General features: G+C 41.7%; 1 protein-coding gene across 1 annotated transcript in view; it reads left to right on the top strand.

Annotated features, from left to right (window-relative positions):
• Positions 1 to 2,157: 2,157 nt before the first annotated feature.
• ntm (neurotrimin) overlaps positions 2,158 to 15,478 on the top strand; it is a 145,756-nt gene continuing 132,435 nt past the window's right edge. The window contains exon 1 of the mRNA XM_078266425.1: positions 2,158 to 2,583. Coding sequence (XP_078122551.1) covers positions 2,411 to 2,583 — 173 coding nt within the window. The 5' untranslated portion in view covers positions 2,158 to 2,410. The remainder of the gene's footprint in view (positions 2,584 to 15,478) is intronic.

The raw sequence follows: 15,478 nt of genomic DNA, 5'->3' as shown, positions 1-15,478 counted from the left end.
GTGATATACATGTTTTGACTATTTCCTAACATTGTGTGAATCCAGAACATAACCAACAGAGGGATTCAAACGATAACATAAGATTGAGTTTATTGATACTACACTGGGGGAAATTCCCCTGTTACAGCAGCTCAAAGGCAGATAAGTCAAATACACATTAAATAGGAATAGAATATACAAACATCTTAAAAAATACATAACAGGAATAGAAACATAGGAATACCAGTACTATAGACACCTCTTTTATATACAGATGAGTTGGAATATATATGCAGATATACAGATAAATAAGATGCAAAAGAATAAGAAATGGTATATTGCACAGATCACAAAGAGGTGTAATAAATAAATTAATAAATATACAGTGCATAATATATATACCAGTCAAAAGTTTGGACACACTTTGTCATTCAAGTGAATGGGAAGGGAGTCCAAACTTTTGACTAGTACTATATGTTCAACAATATCTGGCAGGTTGTGTAATATCGGACTCTAATCGGTATACCGAGATTAAAATGGCCCAGTTTGAACAACAACTAAACTCCCTGTTTAAAGGTGCTCTGAGAGATGTCAAGCGTTTTTTAGGCTACAACATTTTTTGTCCCATACAGCAAACATCTCCTCACTATCTGCTAGCTGCCTGTCCCCTGAACACACTGTAAAAAACATCTCCTCACTATCTGCTAGCTGCCTGTCCCCTGAACACACTGTAAAAAACATCTCACTATCTGCTAGCTGCCTGTCCCCTGAACACACTGTAAAAAAACATCTCCTCACTATCTGCTAGCTGCCTGTCCCCTGAACACACTGTAAAAACATCTCCTCACTATCTGCTAGCTGCCTGTCCCCTGAACACACTGTAAAAAAAACATCTCCTCACTATCTGCTAGCTGCCTGTCCCCTGAACACACTGTAAAAAAACATCTCCTCACTATCTGCTAGCTGCCTGTCCCCTGAACACACTGTAAAAAAAACATCTCCTCACTATCTGCTAGCTGCCTGTCCCCTGAACACACTGTAAAAAAACACGGTTTCTGTAGACAGCCCAGGCTCCACAAACTGCGCCAACTTGCACCACCAAACATAACAAACAGTGTTCCAGCACTCCAGCCAATAACCGACAAGAAGGACTTAGGGTTGGGGGGTTAGTGCACGGAAGCATGGAAGGGAGGGAGAGGGGACGGGATGAGGAGGAGGGAGGGGTGAGCTAGCCTCGTTTTGTTTGACAGTACTTCAACAAGAAGTAATGTCACCTAACATCGCTTAGAGCACCTTTAACTACTACCAGAGGCACAGTTACATTTCATCCATAAAGCACTATACTCCAAAGCAGAGACTTACTGCTACTGCCTGCATGATACATGTTACATTTTCATATGCCCATGTTTTTTTATGAGGCTACTGTACATTTGATGCAAACATGAGTCCATGTTTTTTTTTTATTTTTGCGAACTTTACAAACATGTTAAACAGTGTTTGAACAAATCGGCATCACACTTACAAAACATATCAAAAAAATATTCATTTCCATCCAAAGAACATTACAACCTTACTTAATGATAAAAAAAGAAAAAAACTCAAGAAGAAAGGCACTTCAATACATAAAGAGAAAAGAGAAGGTAAAAAAAGAAAACAATACAAAATACAGAAAATACAATACAACGAAAATGTGAAATGGAATGTAGGCTATATAATCACATGTCCTTGGAAAAAAAAAATCTTGCAGTACATCAGCTATATGAATACTTTTCTTATTATTAATAATTTGGATAGACTAAAAAAAAAAAAAAATCCAGTTCTGAAGTGAGTTAAAGCTGGCCGAGATTTAGAAAATGTCGCTCTACGGATATGAAAATGACACTCCTATGTGTTGTTTTGTATTCCAGAATAACATCTTCTGTCTCATCACTAGCCTGCCCAGCTGTCCGTCTGTGACGTAGCCAGGCGGATAACGCACAGCACCGGCGGACAACTCAGTGACAACCGATGCCAATCACAAACTTGCATATCTCTCTCTCTTAAATATGACTCTCGTCCCTTTTTTGTAGTTCGCTTAGTTTTAGTTTCTTGGCATATTTAGGCTGCAGAATAACAGTTTAAATACCATCCTTTGCTTGTTGTTTAATTATTTCTTATGTTAAAGAACTTGGTCAAATAACAGGGACAGTGGCAGCCGTGAGAAAGGGATTCTTTTCGTGATTAAAACCAAGCGCTAACAGTGGGTTTTTCCAGTGCAAGCGGATAGGGTGAGTGTGTCTCCCCCCCATCTGCACACCGCGGCTACCTGGCGAGGAGATTTGGATTAACCCTAATGAACTAGCGGTAAATAATCTCCACAGGAAGAAAAACTGACTCATTCTCTCGCTGTGGGATCTTTTTTTTTTTCTACACCTCTTCTTGGCTGAAGACGATGTCTGTCCGGGGATACTTTGTCGCTTTTTCCAAATGCACAGTGCTTCTCTCTCTGAGGATTTTGCTTCTTGTGCCTGCAGGGTTGCCAGTCCGCAGCCAAGGGGATTCTCAATCCGACAACAAAGTGATGGACAATATCACCGTCCGACAAGGAGAGACGGTCTTTCTCAGGTGAGTCCATATTTTCCTCTTTCACATTATTGTCCTCCTGCCGCTGCTGCTACCCCGAAAGTTGAGCGCTGGCTGCCTGTTACCTGCAGGCTTTAATTCAAGTGTTTTAGTGTGGGAGAAACAGAGACATGGCTGAAGTGTTGTTTGTTTTATCATGTTCCCGCCGTTGGAAAAATAGGGGGGATTTCAGAGGATTAGTCTCTGGAAAACACTCAATTCAGAAGCGATACTCTTGCTAATCTTTAGCAGCTGTTAACGAGAGACTTAGCGCTTTTAATTGTTGTGTGACGGCGCAGAACTAACGGTGGAAGGAGGGGGAAAAGTGTGTTTCTGGAAAGAGAGACTAGGCAGTGTGTGCTGAGAACTGAGGGAGGATGTCGCAGGTGAAAAAATAACAACCCACATTTAATAGCCTACTGCGGGTTGGGGAAATGGATGGACTAGCAATGCCTCGAGATGGGAGATTGTCTGCGGTGACCTTTCCCCCTCTTCCTGCCCTCAAGAGGCTTACTGGACATTGAAGGATTTATGTTGCTTTCAAGTGCTGTCAGGGAATGTCCAATGTAACAAGAGCAATAATCACAGTGGCTAAAAGAAGGGCTTTTCTTTGATACCGGAGTTGGCACGATGGTATGTGTGAGAGGTTTGGGGCATGGGAGCAGTGTGAACAGTTGATGGGTTAAGTGTTGCTGTTCCGCTTTCACATTGTGCGGTGAAATAAATGAGTTTAAAGGAAGTGACAGGGAAGTCTGTCTAGACACCATGATTGACATTTTCTCCAGGCTTTTCTTGCTGACAGACTTGAGGTCAGACTAAAAACTGCAAAACCCCCCCAGTGATGCCTAGGATAAGGTACTATGTCCAACTAGAGCATCCACAGGTCCGTGGTCACAAAATGAAATAATCAATCCTACATTTATGATTTAAAAAAAAAAAAAAAAACTAATTTCCTTCACTACTGAATTCAGACGAAGCAAGTCAACCAAATTGATGACCATGAATAAAATCAGATTTCTTGAATAGCCAACAAGTCCTCCAACCATACGATGACATACATAGGCTGTTTATTCTCTAATGTGACCCGCAGGACTGTTTCATAAATGAACCCCCCACCTAGCGGTGGCAGAATATACAACCCACAGGAGCGTTTTCTGTCCTCATATCTAAACGACAGGACGCCAGGGCGTAGCCGACATGGGACATGCCGCTCACACTTCCCATGTCGGTGCCCTGTGTCCCCCACACTTACAACACGTCTGAGTTGATATGAACGCACCATAAGTAGGCAATATGCACGTTACTCAGGTTGTGTCAGTTTATTGACTCGTATAGATGTAGGCAATAATAAAATAATATATAATAATACAAATATATACAATAATATAGGGAGGAAACCTAATTTAAACATGCAATAATTAAGATCAGTGTATATGATGGAATAGTGTGTCAGAGGCCACCATATTTGGGCTGTTTCGGCCAAAAAGTTCTCCGGGGAGGCACGCCCCTGGAACCCCCTACACTGGTTGATGTTAGCAGGTTTCCCATTGGGCAAGATGCGGTGGTAAAACAGTATGGAACGGTTTATGGAAATGTCAGTGTTTTCATCAATCATAAATAAAATGTAGGCTACTTGGAATCTGCGATTTGGAGAGACAAATGGTCGAGGACCTTTAAATAAAAATCCTCCTCCTGAACAGTCCGCCTCACTTCTGAAATCACGGCTCCACCCCTGTCAGGACGTAACGGTCACAGTTTTAACCACGTAGTTAACGTCGTGAAACGGTCGCAGTTTGGTTAGGGTTAGGCACCAAAACTACTAAGTTAAGTTTAGAAAAAGATCATGGTTTAGGTTAAAATCATCTGTTACCTTACTTTTATTTTCAAAGCCCCTTCTCCTGGGTGAAAGTCCTGTGTTTGTTTATGCATCCACCTGCATCGACCTGCATCCTCGCAGAATTTGGCACATGTATACTTTGTCACCTTTACTTCCTGCTTTGCTGCCGTAGAGGGCACCGTAACTATAAACTTTAATATGAGTCGTAATTGTTGCTTGAACGTCTGACCTATGGGAGCGTTTTTTCGGGAGAGAGCAGTCTCTGAATAGCTGTTGAATCCTGAAAGCTGACATGCATGATTCCGTGTCGGCTGTTAGGTGACACTACAGCAGGATATCGATCGTGTACGGTATCGGTAATCTTTGGCTAACAATTGAATCACTTCCACTACCCCATTCACACTGCTACACAAATCAAATAAGAACCTGGTAACGGCTACTCGTGGCACACGGTCTTATCTGAGTTCATTTCTAACCAAATACTCTGGATTATGCAACATGTTGTGTCTAGAACCTGGACAATTGGAATTGCTACATCACACTGATACAGAAACTGGTGTCCTGGGATTTCCCAGGGTCCTTTGTGTTCCAGCAGGTCATCAGTATAGCGAGGAGGAGCACCACTTGGCTGTTGCTTCATTTTCTTTGGGCTCACTAGGGCTGGGTACCCAATTCAACACGTTTTAGGCACCGACCTGAATTGCCTCTTAATTATCGAATATCGAAAAAATGCCTGTTCATTCAATACCCGATTTCAATACCTAAATCTCATCGGCGTCAGTGAGCCAATCAGCACGCAGCATGCTTCTACCAAGCTCTAATAATGCTGCTGATTTTTAATGATACCCTGCCCTAGAGCTCACACAGTGAGGGAATGAGACAGGATGACTGCTCAGGATCCCAACAACAGTTAAATGTTTAACAATCCCCGTCCTGTTAGTTTTAGTAGTGCAATGTATTACATCAATGTTCAGTTTAAATATTGTGAGGGCCTACTGGGACACACTTATGGGTGAGTTCAAATTAGAGATGTACCGATACCAGTATCGGTAAGGGATAGTAGTATACAGCTGTTATACATCATATCATCTATACAGGGATAGTAGTATACAGCTGTTATACATCATATCATCTATACAGGGATAGTAGTATACAGCTGTTATACATCATATCATCTATACAGGGATAGTAGTATACAGCTGTTATACATCATATCATCTATACAGAGATAGTAGTATACAGCTGTTATACATCATATCACATCCATACAGGCATAGTAGTATACTATACATATTATTATGTTAAAATATATGACACACTGGTATCAGATCAGTACTCGGTATCGGCCGATACGCAAGTTCAGGAATCAGAATCGGTATCGGGAAGCAAAAAATGGTATCAGACCATCTCTAGTTCAAAAATATATATATATATATATATATGGGAAGTGTGGTGGCTTATTTTTTTAGCATTGCTTTGATGAATCCACACCTTCAGATTCATCTTCTTGGATGAGTGTCTGCGTAATCTCACCTATTTTGAGCAAAAATGTTTGTTTCTTATGAACTTAGCCTAATAATAACTAGAAATGTTACATAACCACATTTGAAGTACTAGACAATTCCATTCGAGTAATGCACTGTCCAGACTTTGAGCCTTCACTGCTGTCCTGCTTCAGGACAATGGACAGCGTCCAGCCCTGTCTGTAATCTCAGGCTGGAAGTGGCAGCAATCAGAGAATGAAGAATGAATCAGTAACAATCCCATGTTTCTGCTGTGTTACACTGTCAAAGGTCGATATTTGTTTTGATCAATAGACATATTACTATATGGAAGCCGGCCTGCACAATAGAGCTTGTGTTGCAGATGAAAAACACATCACAGTTTTGCTCCTGTCCCTCTCAAAATTGGCACGCAGTGCCATTATTACTCCACTGTTCAGCCCTGCGCAGGTCAATGGGACTGGCAAGTCTGAACTTGCTATGATGTGTGTAAAATCAGTAATGGCTCTTTCAGTCCGTAATTGATTCACACATTCTGTGGCCGTACTTTCATCTTGTTGGTGAGTGGCCACTCATACAATCACATGGGTTTAAAAAGGCATTTGAGTCTAAAGCGCATGCTGTTATGAAGGCTGAATGCTCACCTTGTGATGCTGTCCCGCTGTCTATAGTGGTGTGTCTGATTTTTGGTTAATAATCGTGCAAATAATGTTTGCGTGGCTTTGGACTGCTGTGGTGTATTACATTTGTTTGAGCTATAAGGCTGTTGGCTTTTTCAACAGCACTGATAGGTTGAACATTTTAAAGTTTACACTCAAAGGTTTCCTTTTTAATTTCTTTTATTTTTTAGATCATTTTTGGGGGCTTTTTCCCTTTATTTGATAGTGACAGTGATCGACAGGAAAGTGAGGAGAGAGAGAGGGGGTGACACGCAGCAAAGGGCCACAGGTTGGATTCGAACCCGGGGCAGCTGCAAAGGACTTGGCCTACATGGGGCGCACGCTCTAGTGGGTAAGCTGCTTTTTATCTTGTGTATTTTCATATACTCCTGAGACTTACTGAAGCCACTTTTGTAAATGGGGCATCCAGTAGGTGTGATCAGGCTTCCTGCCAGCCAGTCAACACTGGTTTCTGTTCCAGCTCCCACCCAGGACAGCTTCTAATGGTGCTTTACCCACTGCTAGTACCAGCTCGGCTCAGCCGCGGTGCCCCGTCCTCCTTTTCCCATTGCAGATTTAGTACCGCCTCATCCGTGAGGCGAGCGTGGCTGGTCGTCAAAGCGACGCCGCAGGAAACTGCCGTGACCTAACACGACGCACACACAGAACGTGGAAGGTGTGTTGTTTTTGATTCTCGGCATGTGGCTGTTTGCCACTAGCCTGGAAATCCAGACCCAAATCTGAAAGATTAAGGGTTTGGCACTGAGTAATGAAAGTGGCCCAACTCGAGGGGCAGCACCAAGCATGCATTTGAAAATCTCACTGCACGCAATTGGATAATCCTACGACCAATCACAACACTACACGGGGTGACGTATCCAGAGCCCCATACGCTTAGCTACCAGCGGAGCTAACTGGTAGATTAAACTGTCGTCATCTGTTTAGCTGGCCTCTGGCCCGCCTCTATCAGATACACCGATGTGATTGGTGCAGCTCGGCTACCAGGGCATAGTTAATGAGCATCATTACTCAATGCCAGAGTGACTTCAATTTCAAATTGTTCTCTCACGAGAACTCTGGATTTCCAGGGTAGTTTGCCACAGCCAGAAGACACATTTAGTTTCATAAGAAGCTGGAGGCAGCAAAAAAAACCACCACTGGTTAAACTATTTAAAAATGGCGGGTTTGTCCAGGACACCCCCACGTCTGTCGCTAGCAGTGATGACGCAGTCATTAGTGACGATTCTCTCCGACCAATCAGTGGTCTGCAGGTTTTCACGTCACCTTTTGGTATCACCTCAGCTCGCTGGGAACCTGACGGTGGGTGGTACGGAGGTGGTACTAAATAAAGTACCATGTAATGCAGGTACCATGTAATGGAAAAAACGCCATAATAAGCTTTACTGCAGACTCCTTTTCACTCTGTTAATTAAAAAGTCAACTGGCGTCCTGAGTGACGACCACAATGACCTTTTAAGTCTGCTGTATTTAGGCATTATAGCACACACGCAACTTTAGTTTTTTACAGGGTAGTGGGATTAAAAACGGGGGAAAAAAGAAAAGACGGAGCATGAAAATTCAACAGCACATTTGAAGCACACGGGATATAAGAGCAACGCTAAAAGCCCAAAGCATTAGCAGTAGCTTATGCAATACAGGCAGGCCACACTCCATTAGCTAGCCGTGCCAATTTGTATTACCTTTCTAGTCCCTGGGGAATGTGCGTGTATTGCATTCCTCTGGCACAAATGATGTTATAGACGTGGGACTCACTGCCCATGCTGTGCGCCGTGCTAACGAGCTCCCGTTGCCCTTTTTGTCAACCGCCAAATCTGAGCGTGGTATCACATTTAAATCAAGGAATGTCAGAGCTGCCATTTTCCTTCTGTGTTTGCAGTTTTTTCAGGGCCGTGGCCTAATTTATGGAGATGATGAATAAATAACACAAATGATCAGTTCATCTCAATGCGATCAGTTGATCCGCTGCTAAAAGCCCCCTGGGCAGAGAGTACAGCAAAACCCCCAGCATCCAACATGGACACATTCTCAACAGAAAACCAACGCTTCTGTTCTGCTGTTCTTTTTTGTTTGTATGTGTTTTTTTTTTGTATATGCGAGACTGGATGATGTATGTTAAATAGCGGTGTCTTGTAATCCCATGTGGCATGGACCAGATGTTTGGCATGACACACACGCACACACACACACACACACAAATATATATATATATATATATATATATATAAGGAATGAGCAAAACAGAAGTTTGTCGTAATATTTTTTGACAAAACTTGAAAGCAAATGCGACTGTATTCCTTCTTGTTGATTACAGACTGCACAACCAGAAGCAGAGCATGTCTGGAGGAGACGATATTTGACCAAACTGTGATGCGGTGTGACTGCAGCCAGAACTAGATGAGGGAAGTGTTTCTGTCTGATTGATTGAGCCGGGTTTGCTTCAACCAAGACCACGTCACCACAGCAAAAGCAAACGCACAAGTTGCAAATCTCCGTTCATAATAAATAGTCTGCTATGAATGTACAGCACTTTGCTTTACGTAAACCAGACTATAGCCGGACTGAATGAGAAGCACATTCATTTCCCAAGGCTGTGCCCACTCAAATGGGTTTACACAGAGACATGCTGCCTCCTGGGACTGCGATGTAATGGATGTCGCCACAGTGGGCGCGGTGAGCCGCCAACCTCCTGCGGCGCTTATCTACCTGCACAGAACCACATCATAACATGTTAACATGTATTACTGTCTCTCCTAGTTGCCGGATGAACCCATTCAGGGTTCTGTTCCAAACAGAGATGCTCTTTTAATTGCCTTGATATTAAGTGTGCATGTCGAAATGTTTGCCTGACACACATGTAGGAGTTTGTGTTCCTACGTGTGGCTTCCAGCTTGTTTGGCGTGTCAGTGTTGTGAATGGAACTATCCGTGCCCAAAGCTTTGCTGTCAGCGATGAAGATTTCCCTATCCAGTCCGTGCTTGGGAGTTATAGCAGCTCTCTTTTTAAGGGCATGTTCATTTCATTCTTCGTGTGCCACGGGCCAAGATTGGGAAGCTGATCATTTGATTTCACAGAGGGATGCTGACGATTCCCTCTGTAATTCCATTTGCTTTCACCTTGCATCGTCTGGCCAGGCTGCCATCCGTCAGTCCGGCGCTTTCCCTGATTGTCTTCAAAGTTACTATCCCAGAAAGGGACAAATAAAAAGGCTCTGATAGTGAGAATGGGAGCTAAATGGGATCACTATACAATTTCATCAGTTCTAAAGTCTTTTGTAATAGAGTTGTAATATAGCTGAAAGCAGTTGTCTCATTTAATTATGCACTGGTAGATGGATTTGGACTCTTAGTGTTTATCACTTAGCCTAAAGGCTGATTTATGCTTCTGCGTTAAATCGTGGCAGTGGCTACGTACGTAGGTACGTGGAGATACGGACCCTACGCCTGACGTGCACCTCTCAAAAAATGTAAGTGCACGTCGCGTGGCTTGGTAGCGTCGCATTTCCCCCCTCATTCCCTGGTTCTCCTTCTCCATAAACAACATGAAATATCAAGGAGAGGGTTAACTTCTCCTGCTCCAGATTTCCTCTCTAGAGTACTCGCTCTGAAGCTTATCACAGTCACTTTTTCACTCGCTCCACAACACACACACGCGCGCTGCACTTACATAGGCTACGGTGAAAGCTCTGCGTGGAGCCGCCGCAGGACCATAAATCAGCCTCAAGTGGCAAAGAGTGACTGAAGTCGGTGTGTTTTGTCAGTGAAATGAGCACAATCCATGAATCCTAACTTCCTTCCCTGTGTTATTTCTGTCATTCGGTGTGAGGGGATTGTAGCAGAGTGCATGTGGCTTTCACCATGATGCAGTTATGGTGCAGTGAGAGATATTTGGATTAGGGCTTGTTCAATATCTAGTTGTTTAATTGTCCTCAACTGGCGCAATAAACACATGGCGAAAGGCTGCGACACATCACAAAAGACAAATCTCAGCAGAAAACTGCACTTTCAATGTAACTGACATTCTTTGTTTTAGTGCTGCCTTTTATATGCAATTCAATGTTCAATAAAAGAATGTTGGACATGATTTCCTTTCGTTTTAAATGCAACAAGCAGTTTGTTGTATTTCATCAGAAAACTGAAAGCAGCAGAAATGCAGTGTTGTGCAACAATACTAAGACACTTAATGTAGGTTTGTCCCCCTCCCCCCCCTTTTATATGCGGTCTTGTAGAAACTGGTTCGGGGATTGAAAGTATGACCTCTAGTTGACGATTAATAGAACAGTTTTTCGTCCTTCATAGCCCAAAATGAAGTGGAATTTTGATATAATCTGTCTTTTAAATGTGATTATTTCAGATTAAAACGTGATTTAGAAGACAAAATAGCATTCACTTAAAACCAGTGGTGAGAATAAAGTAGTTTTAACTTGGTGAGAGTTACAGAAAGACTATGCCAAGATGTTTGATGGTCTACTTATTTGGAGCCGAACCAAACCAAGGAATAGTTGTCTGCTGTATTTCATGACATTAACTTGTGCAGATGATCTGGGAAAGAGCTTGGCCTACATTTACACACTCTGTATTGTTGATAAGAATAATCTCACATCTCCAGTGGATTACCGAGGGAGGACTTGCTCAGCAGTGGAACAGTGGCAGTTCATCGTTAGTCATTTCTGGACGATATCTTTTTTCTTGTTTCTCTCTCTCTCTGTCTCCCCTCTTACACTTGTCTCGCTTTGAAGTGATTTAATTCCACTTTGAACGCTGTCCAGGAAATTACAAAGCCGCTGTAACGAAGTGTGGCTGATTGGACAAGTGTCCTTATGTGAACATTCATTTTTCGGCTATCCAGGAATATTGAAATGAGTAGCTGAAAGGTTAGATTGCGTAGATTGATTTCCATAGCCTCAACTGCCAACAATCTGAAGCTTTCTGGTAGCAATTTGGTAACGTTGATCATCTTCTGAAAGGGCTGGTGCCCAAATAACCAAACTGTGGTTCAAACAGCTCTGGCTCGCAGTTGTACTACAAATAAACTGTTCCAAGATAGATAGTGCTGTCATCTTATTTCAGCCATACTGAAATAAAGCCTGCACGGAGCCCATTTGAAATAAAGAGAGAGAGTAAAAAAAAAAAAAATACATAAAATGGCCCATTTTAATAAAGTATTACAATTTAAGTCATTATTATAAAAATGTAACAAAACATATTCATTTTTACTTTACTGTAGATTTGTTTTATTTCAAATTGTCCTTTTTTTTACTTCATGACATTTTTTCCCCCCAATGAAACCTTTATTTCATGTTACATTTAAATGTAATAAATAATATCACTTTGCTTATACAGTGTGTAGTTTCTGTCTCCCCATGAGGAATTCTAACTAAGTAAGTTTTGGACATCGTAACATCGTTATATAACATCCATTTAGTCTTTTCCTGGTTTAAAAAGCCACATTATGGTAAATTGATGTCATTGTCTGAACTTACCAGACTGTTGTATTGTTCTATTATTTGCCTTTACCCGCTTAGTCATTATATCCACCTTACTGATGATTATTTATCAAAACTCTCTTTGTGTCAATATGTTGTGAAAGCACCAATAGTCAACCCTACAATATTGTTGCAATATCGACATCAATGTATTTGGTCAAAAATAAGGTGGTATCTGATTTTCTCTTCTGATCTGAAAGATGTTCCTCATGTATGAACACAACTCCGTGAAGAGCAAAAACACTGACTTTTTTCTTTTGTCTTCTTTGGTTGTAGTCAACGTGAGCTAGCCTAGCTAGCTGACATATGTTGAGCCTGCTGAAAGCTAGTGGCACGTGATTGGCTGAGAGCGAGAGGGCGGCGACAGCTTTACGGTCCTGTGCCATGTATGGGATAATGTAAAACCAGCAGGTCATTATGGCAGATTAAACCCTGACAGGGTGATGCAGGACCCTCACGCAAATCCTGCTTATTACCCAGCCACTTACTGAAGATACATATATATATATATATATATATATATATATATATATATATATATATATATATATATATACATACTACCAGTCAAAAGTTTGGTAACGTAATCTGAAAACTGCTGCCCTGGTTAAAAAAACAATTCAACTGATCTCAGCTGGTATTGTGTCTGGAACGGAGTGGAATGGACATTTCTAAGTGACCCCTTTTGACTGGTAGTGTATATAGCTCATCTTCTAAAAGTCTATTTTTCAAAATTCTATAATGAAATAAAAATGAACTCCAACAAAACTAAGACAGATGAAATAGCATGTCACAATAATGTACAGGTTTTTATGTTGTTGACTTGTATGTATTCATATCAGTATGTATGTCAAATATTGTATTTCTTTCTTTAATACTGAACACTTTGGGGCTCCCTATGCTTGTGCAACCAGCATGGTTAAACCATAACACTCTCACTTTCCTTGAGTGTGGGATTGTAGTAACCAGACGGACCCATGGGCAGCACGAGCATGCACGCTCGCACGCACGCACGCACAGTCACACACACACACATGATTTCAGCAGGGTTAGAACAGGAGATGGGTGGGAGAGAGGTGGACTGCTCAGGATTATGTGCTTAAAAGATTCCCAGCTCCACCTCCCCTTTAGCACCAAGATATCAATACTGCAGGGCACCACACACACACACACACACACACACACACACACACACACACACACACACACACACACACACACACACACACACACCAGTTAGTGGACCAGACAGGCACAGACAGAGCTCCCACAGAGGTCATAAAATCTGCAAAGGTATGAAACATGATTGGAAAAGGAAAAACCCATGTTGTTTAAAGTATGAACAAACAAAAAGTTCTTTGGGGAAATGGTAGTGCAGACTCTGAGCAATAGTCTGAAAACACTGGAACAGAGACACAGAGAGAGACACACACAATAAGCAATGCTATCAGCTGGAAACATGTAGGACAATTAGGTTTTGGAAAGTATGGAATTCAACCAAGAAACTGAATATATTGTTTAGAGCTGAAATGATTATTTGAATAGGCAGGCATACTATTCATAAAACATGCACATCAGGATCCGGTGTTACTGGCATTCACTACTCGTGACAGGTCACAGACACACAGTAGTCTGCCACACCCCACACATCTGACTTCATCAATTAGCAAGATTTGACTTTGTAAAACCAGCATCGAAAAATACCACCCTCAGTTTGACTGTGAGTGTGGGCTGACGTGTCCCATTTCATAAGGTGTTTTATATTTATATATACATAGATACCTACAGTATACTGCAGTCATACTATGTCAAAAGTAAGTAGTCACCTCTTTGACTTTCATGCATGGTTCTGCTTGCATAAGCCAGGGTTTGATGCCAAAAGTAATGCAAGTACAGAAAATGAAAAGTCTGGCAGACACACTGGAAACAAACAAAACAGGTTTGCTCTTCCAGATGAATATGTCCTTGCATCTGTGAAGGGTTCCATAAAAGGTGCCATTGGATGATAAACTGCAGCATCAGTAGTAAACCTACAGTACAGTGTAGCTGCAGGATCTGGCATCTCTCTCCCATGGGCAATTGGCGAGAACAAATGGGTGATCGAATGAGCATATCGGATCGATGTCAATACTTTCCCTCTGGTTTCACTCCGAAGCCAGCTGGCATTTAGGTGGAAAACAAACAGCTTTATTTATTTTCAGCCGCATTTGTGCCCAACAAACTTGTCCTCTGGCTAAAATAAGTTTTTACTGACTTTAGACTTCAAAGTGAAGAGACGGCAGAGTGGAGTTGGAACAGGCAGGGCTCGGGGCTAAAACTCCAACACACCCTTCATGGCTGATCAGAAACAGACTGTGTGTGTGTGTGTGTGTGTGTGTGTGTGTGTGTGTGGGTGTGTGTGTTTTGATGGTTATATCTATGTGCTTATGTAGAAAACTGTCCTCGCAAGGATACACAAGAGAATTTCCAGAGTGAAACCCTTTAGCTTGTCCTCAAATCTACAAAAAAGTGGTTAAAGTTTGGGATTGAGATGAAGTCATTTTACAGTTTGGACTCGGGTTTGAAGTTCCCATATTGTAAAAAGTGAGATTTCCATGTCTTTATTGATTATAAAGAAGGTCAAGGGTCTATATAAATACTGTGAAAGTATCAAAATGCTCAAGCCACAGAGAAATGTACACAGCCCATATTCAGAAACTGTGCCTTTAAACGAGCCGTCAGGACTTCCGTACGGTTGTGATGTCACAACTATACTATATATATATATATATATATATATATATATATATATATATATATATATATATATATATATATAATATAGGTAGAAAGTGGTGCTACGATGCTGTTACAATCATTCCCCGGCTGCAATGGCGGTGCAGAGACTCAGAGAGCGCAGGTACAGAAGACACGGAAACGCTGACCAATCAGAGCAGAGTGGGCTTTTTTTAAGGGTGGGGGGGCTTAAAGAGACAGGCGCTAAAACGGAGCGTTTCAGACAGACAGTATGAGAAACAACATTTAAGCACGTAAACATGTTCTAGTAGAAACCCCAAATACGAACGTGAAAATGGGCATGATATGGGACCTTTAAGGTTGTGGTTGGAATTATGATAAGGATTAATAGAGACAGTTGAAATATTCTGGCATCAGGACTAGGGGTGTCTTGATTTCCATTTTAAATCAAACATAGATTTTCGACTATTGAAATCAAAAGCAGGATCAGCGCATGTTTTTCTCTCTCCACCCTCCTACTTGGGCACGTCTGAAGAGAAACAAGAACACACACGAAATGTAATTGAATCGTGACCTTAAAAGTGAAAGTAAGATTGAATCGTGGATCGGGAGAACAACGAAAGCCCTAATCAGGACATAATGTAATGTTACACCAATGCCG

The sequence above is a fragment of the Sander vitreus genome, chromosome 13 (genome assembly GCF_031162955.1).
Source record: "Sander vitreus isolate 19-12246 chromosome 13, sanVit1, whole genome shotgun sequence".
NCBI lineage: Eukaryota > Metazoa > Chordata > Actinopteri > Perciformes > Percidae > Sander > Sander vitreus.
This window is presented reverse-complemented; position numbering and strand designations above follow the sequence as displayed.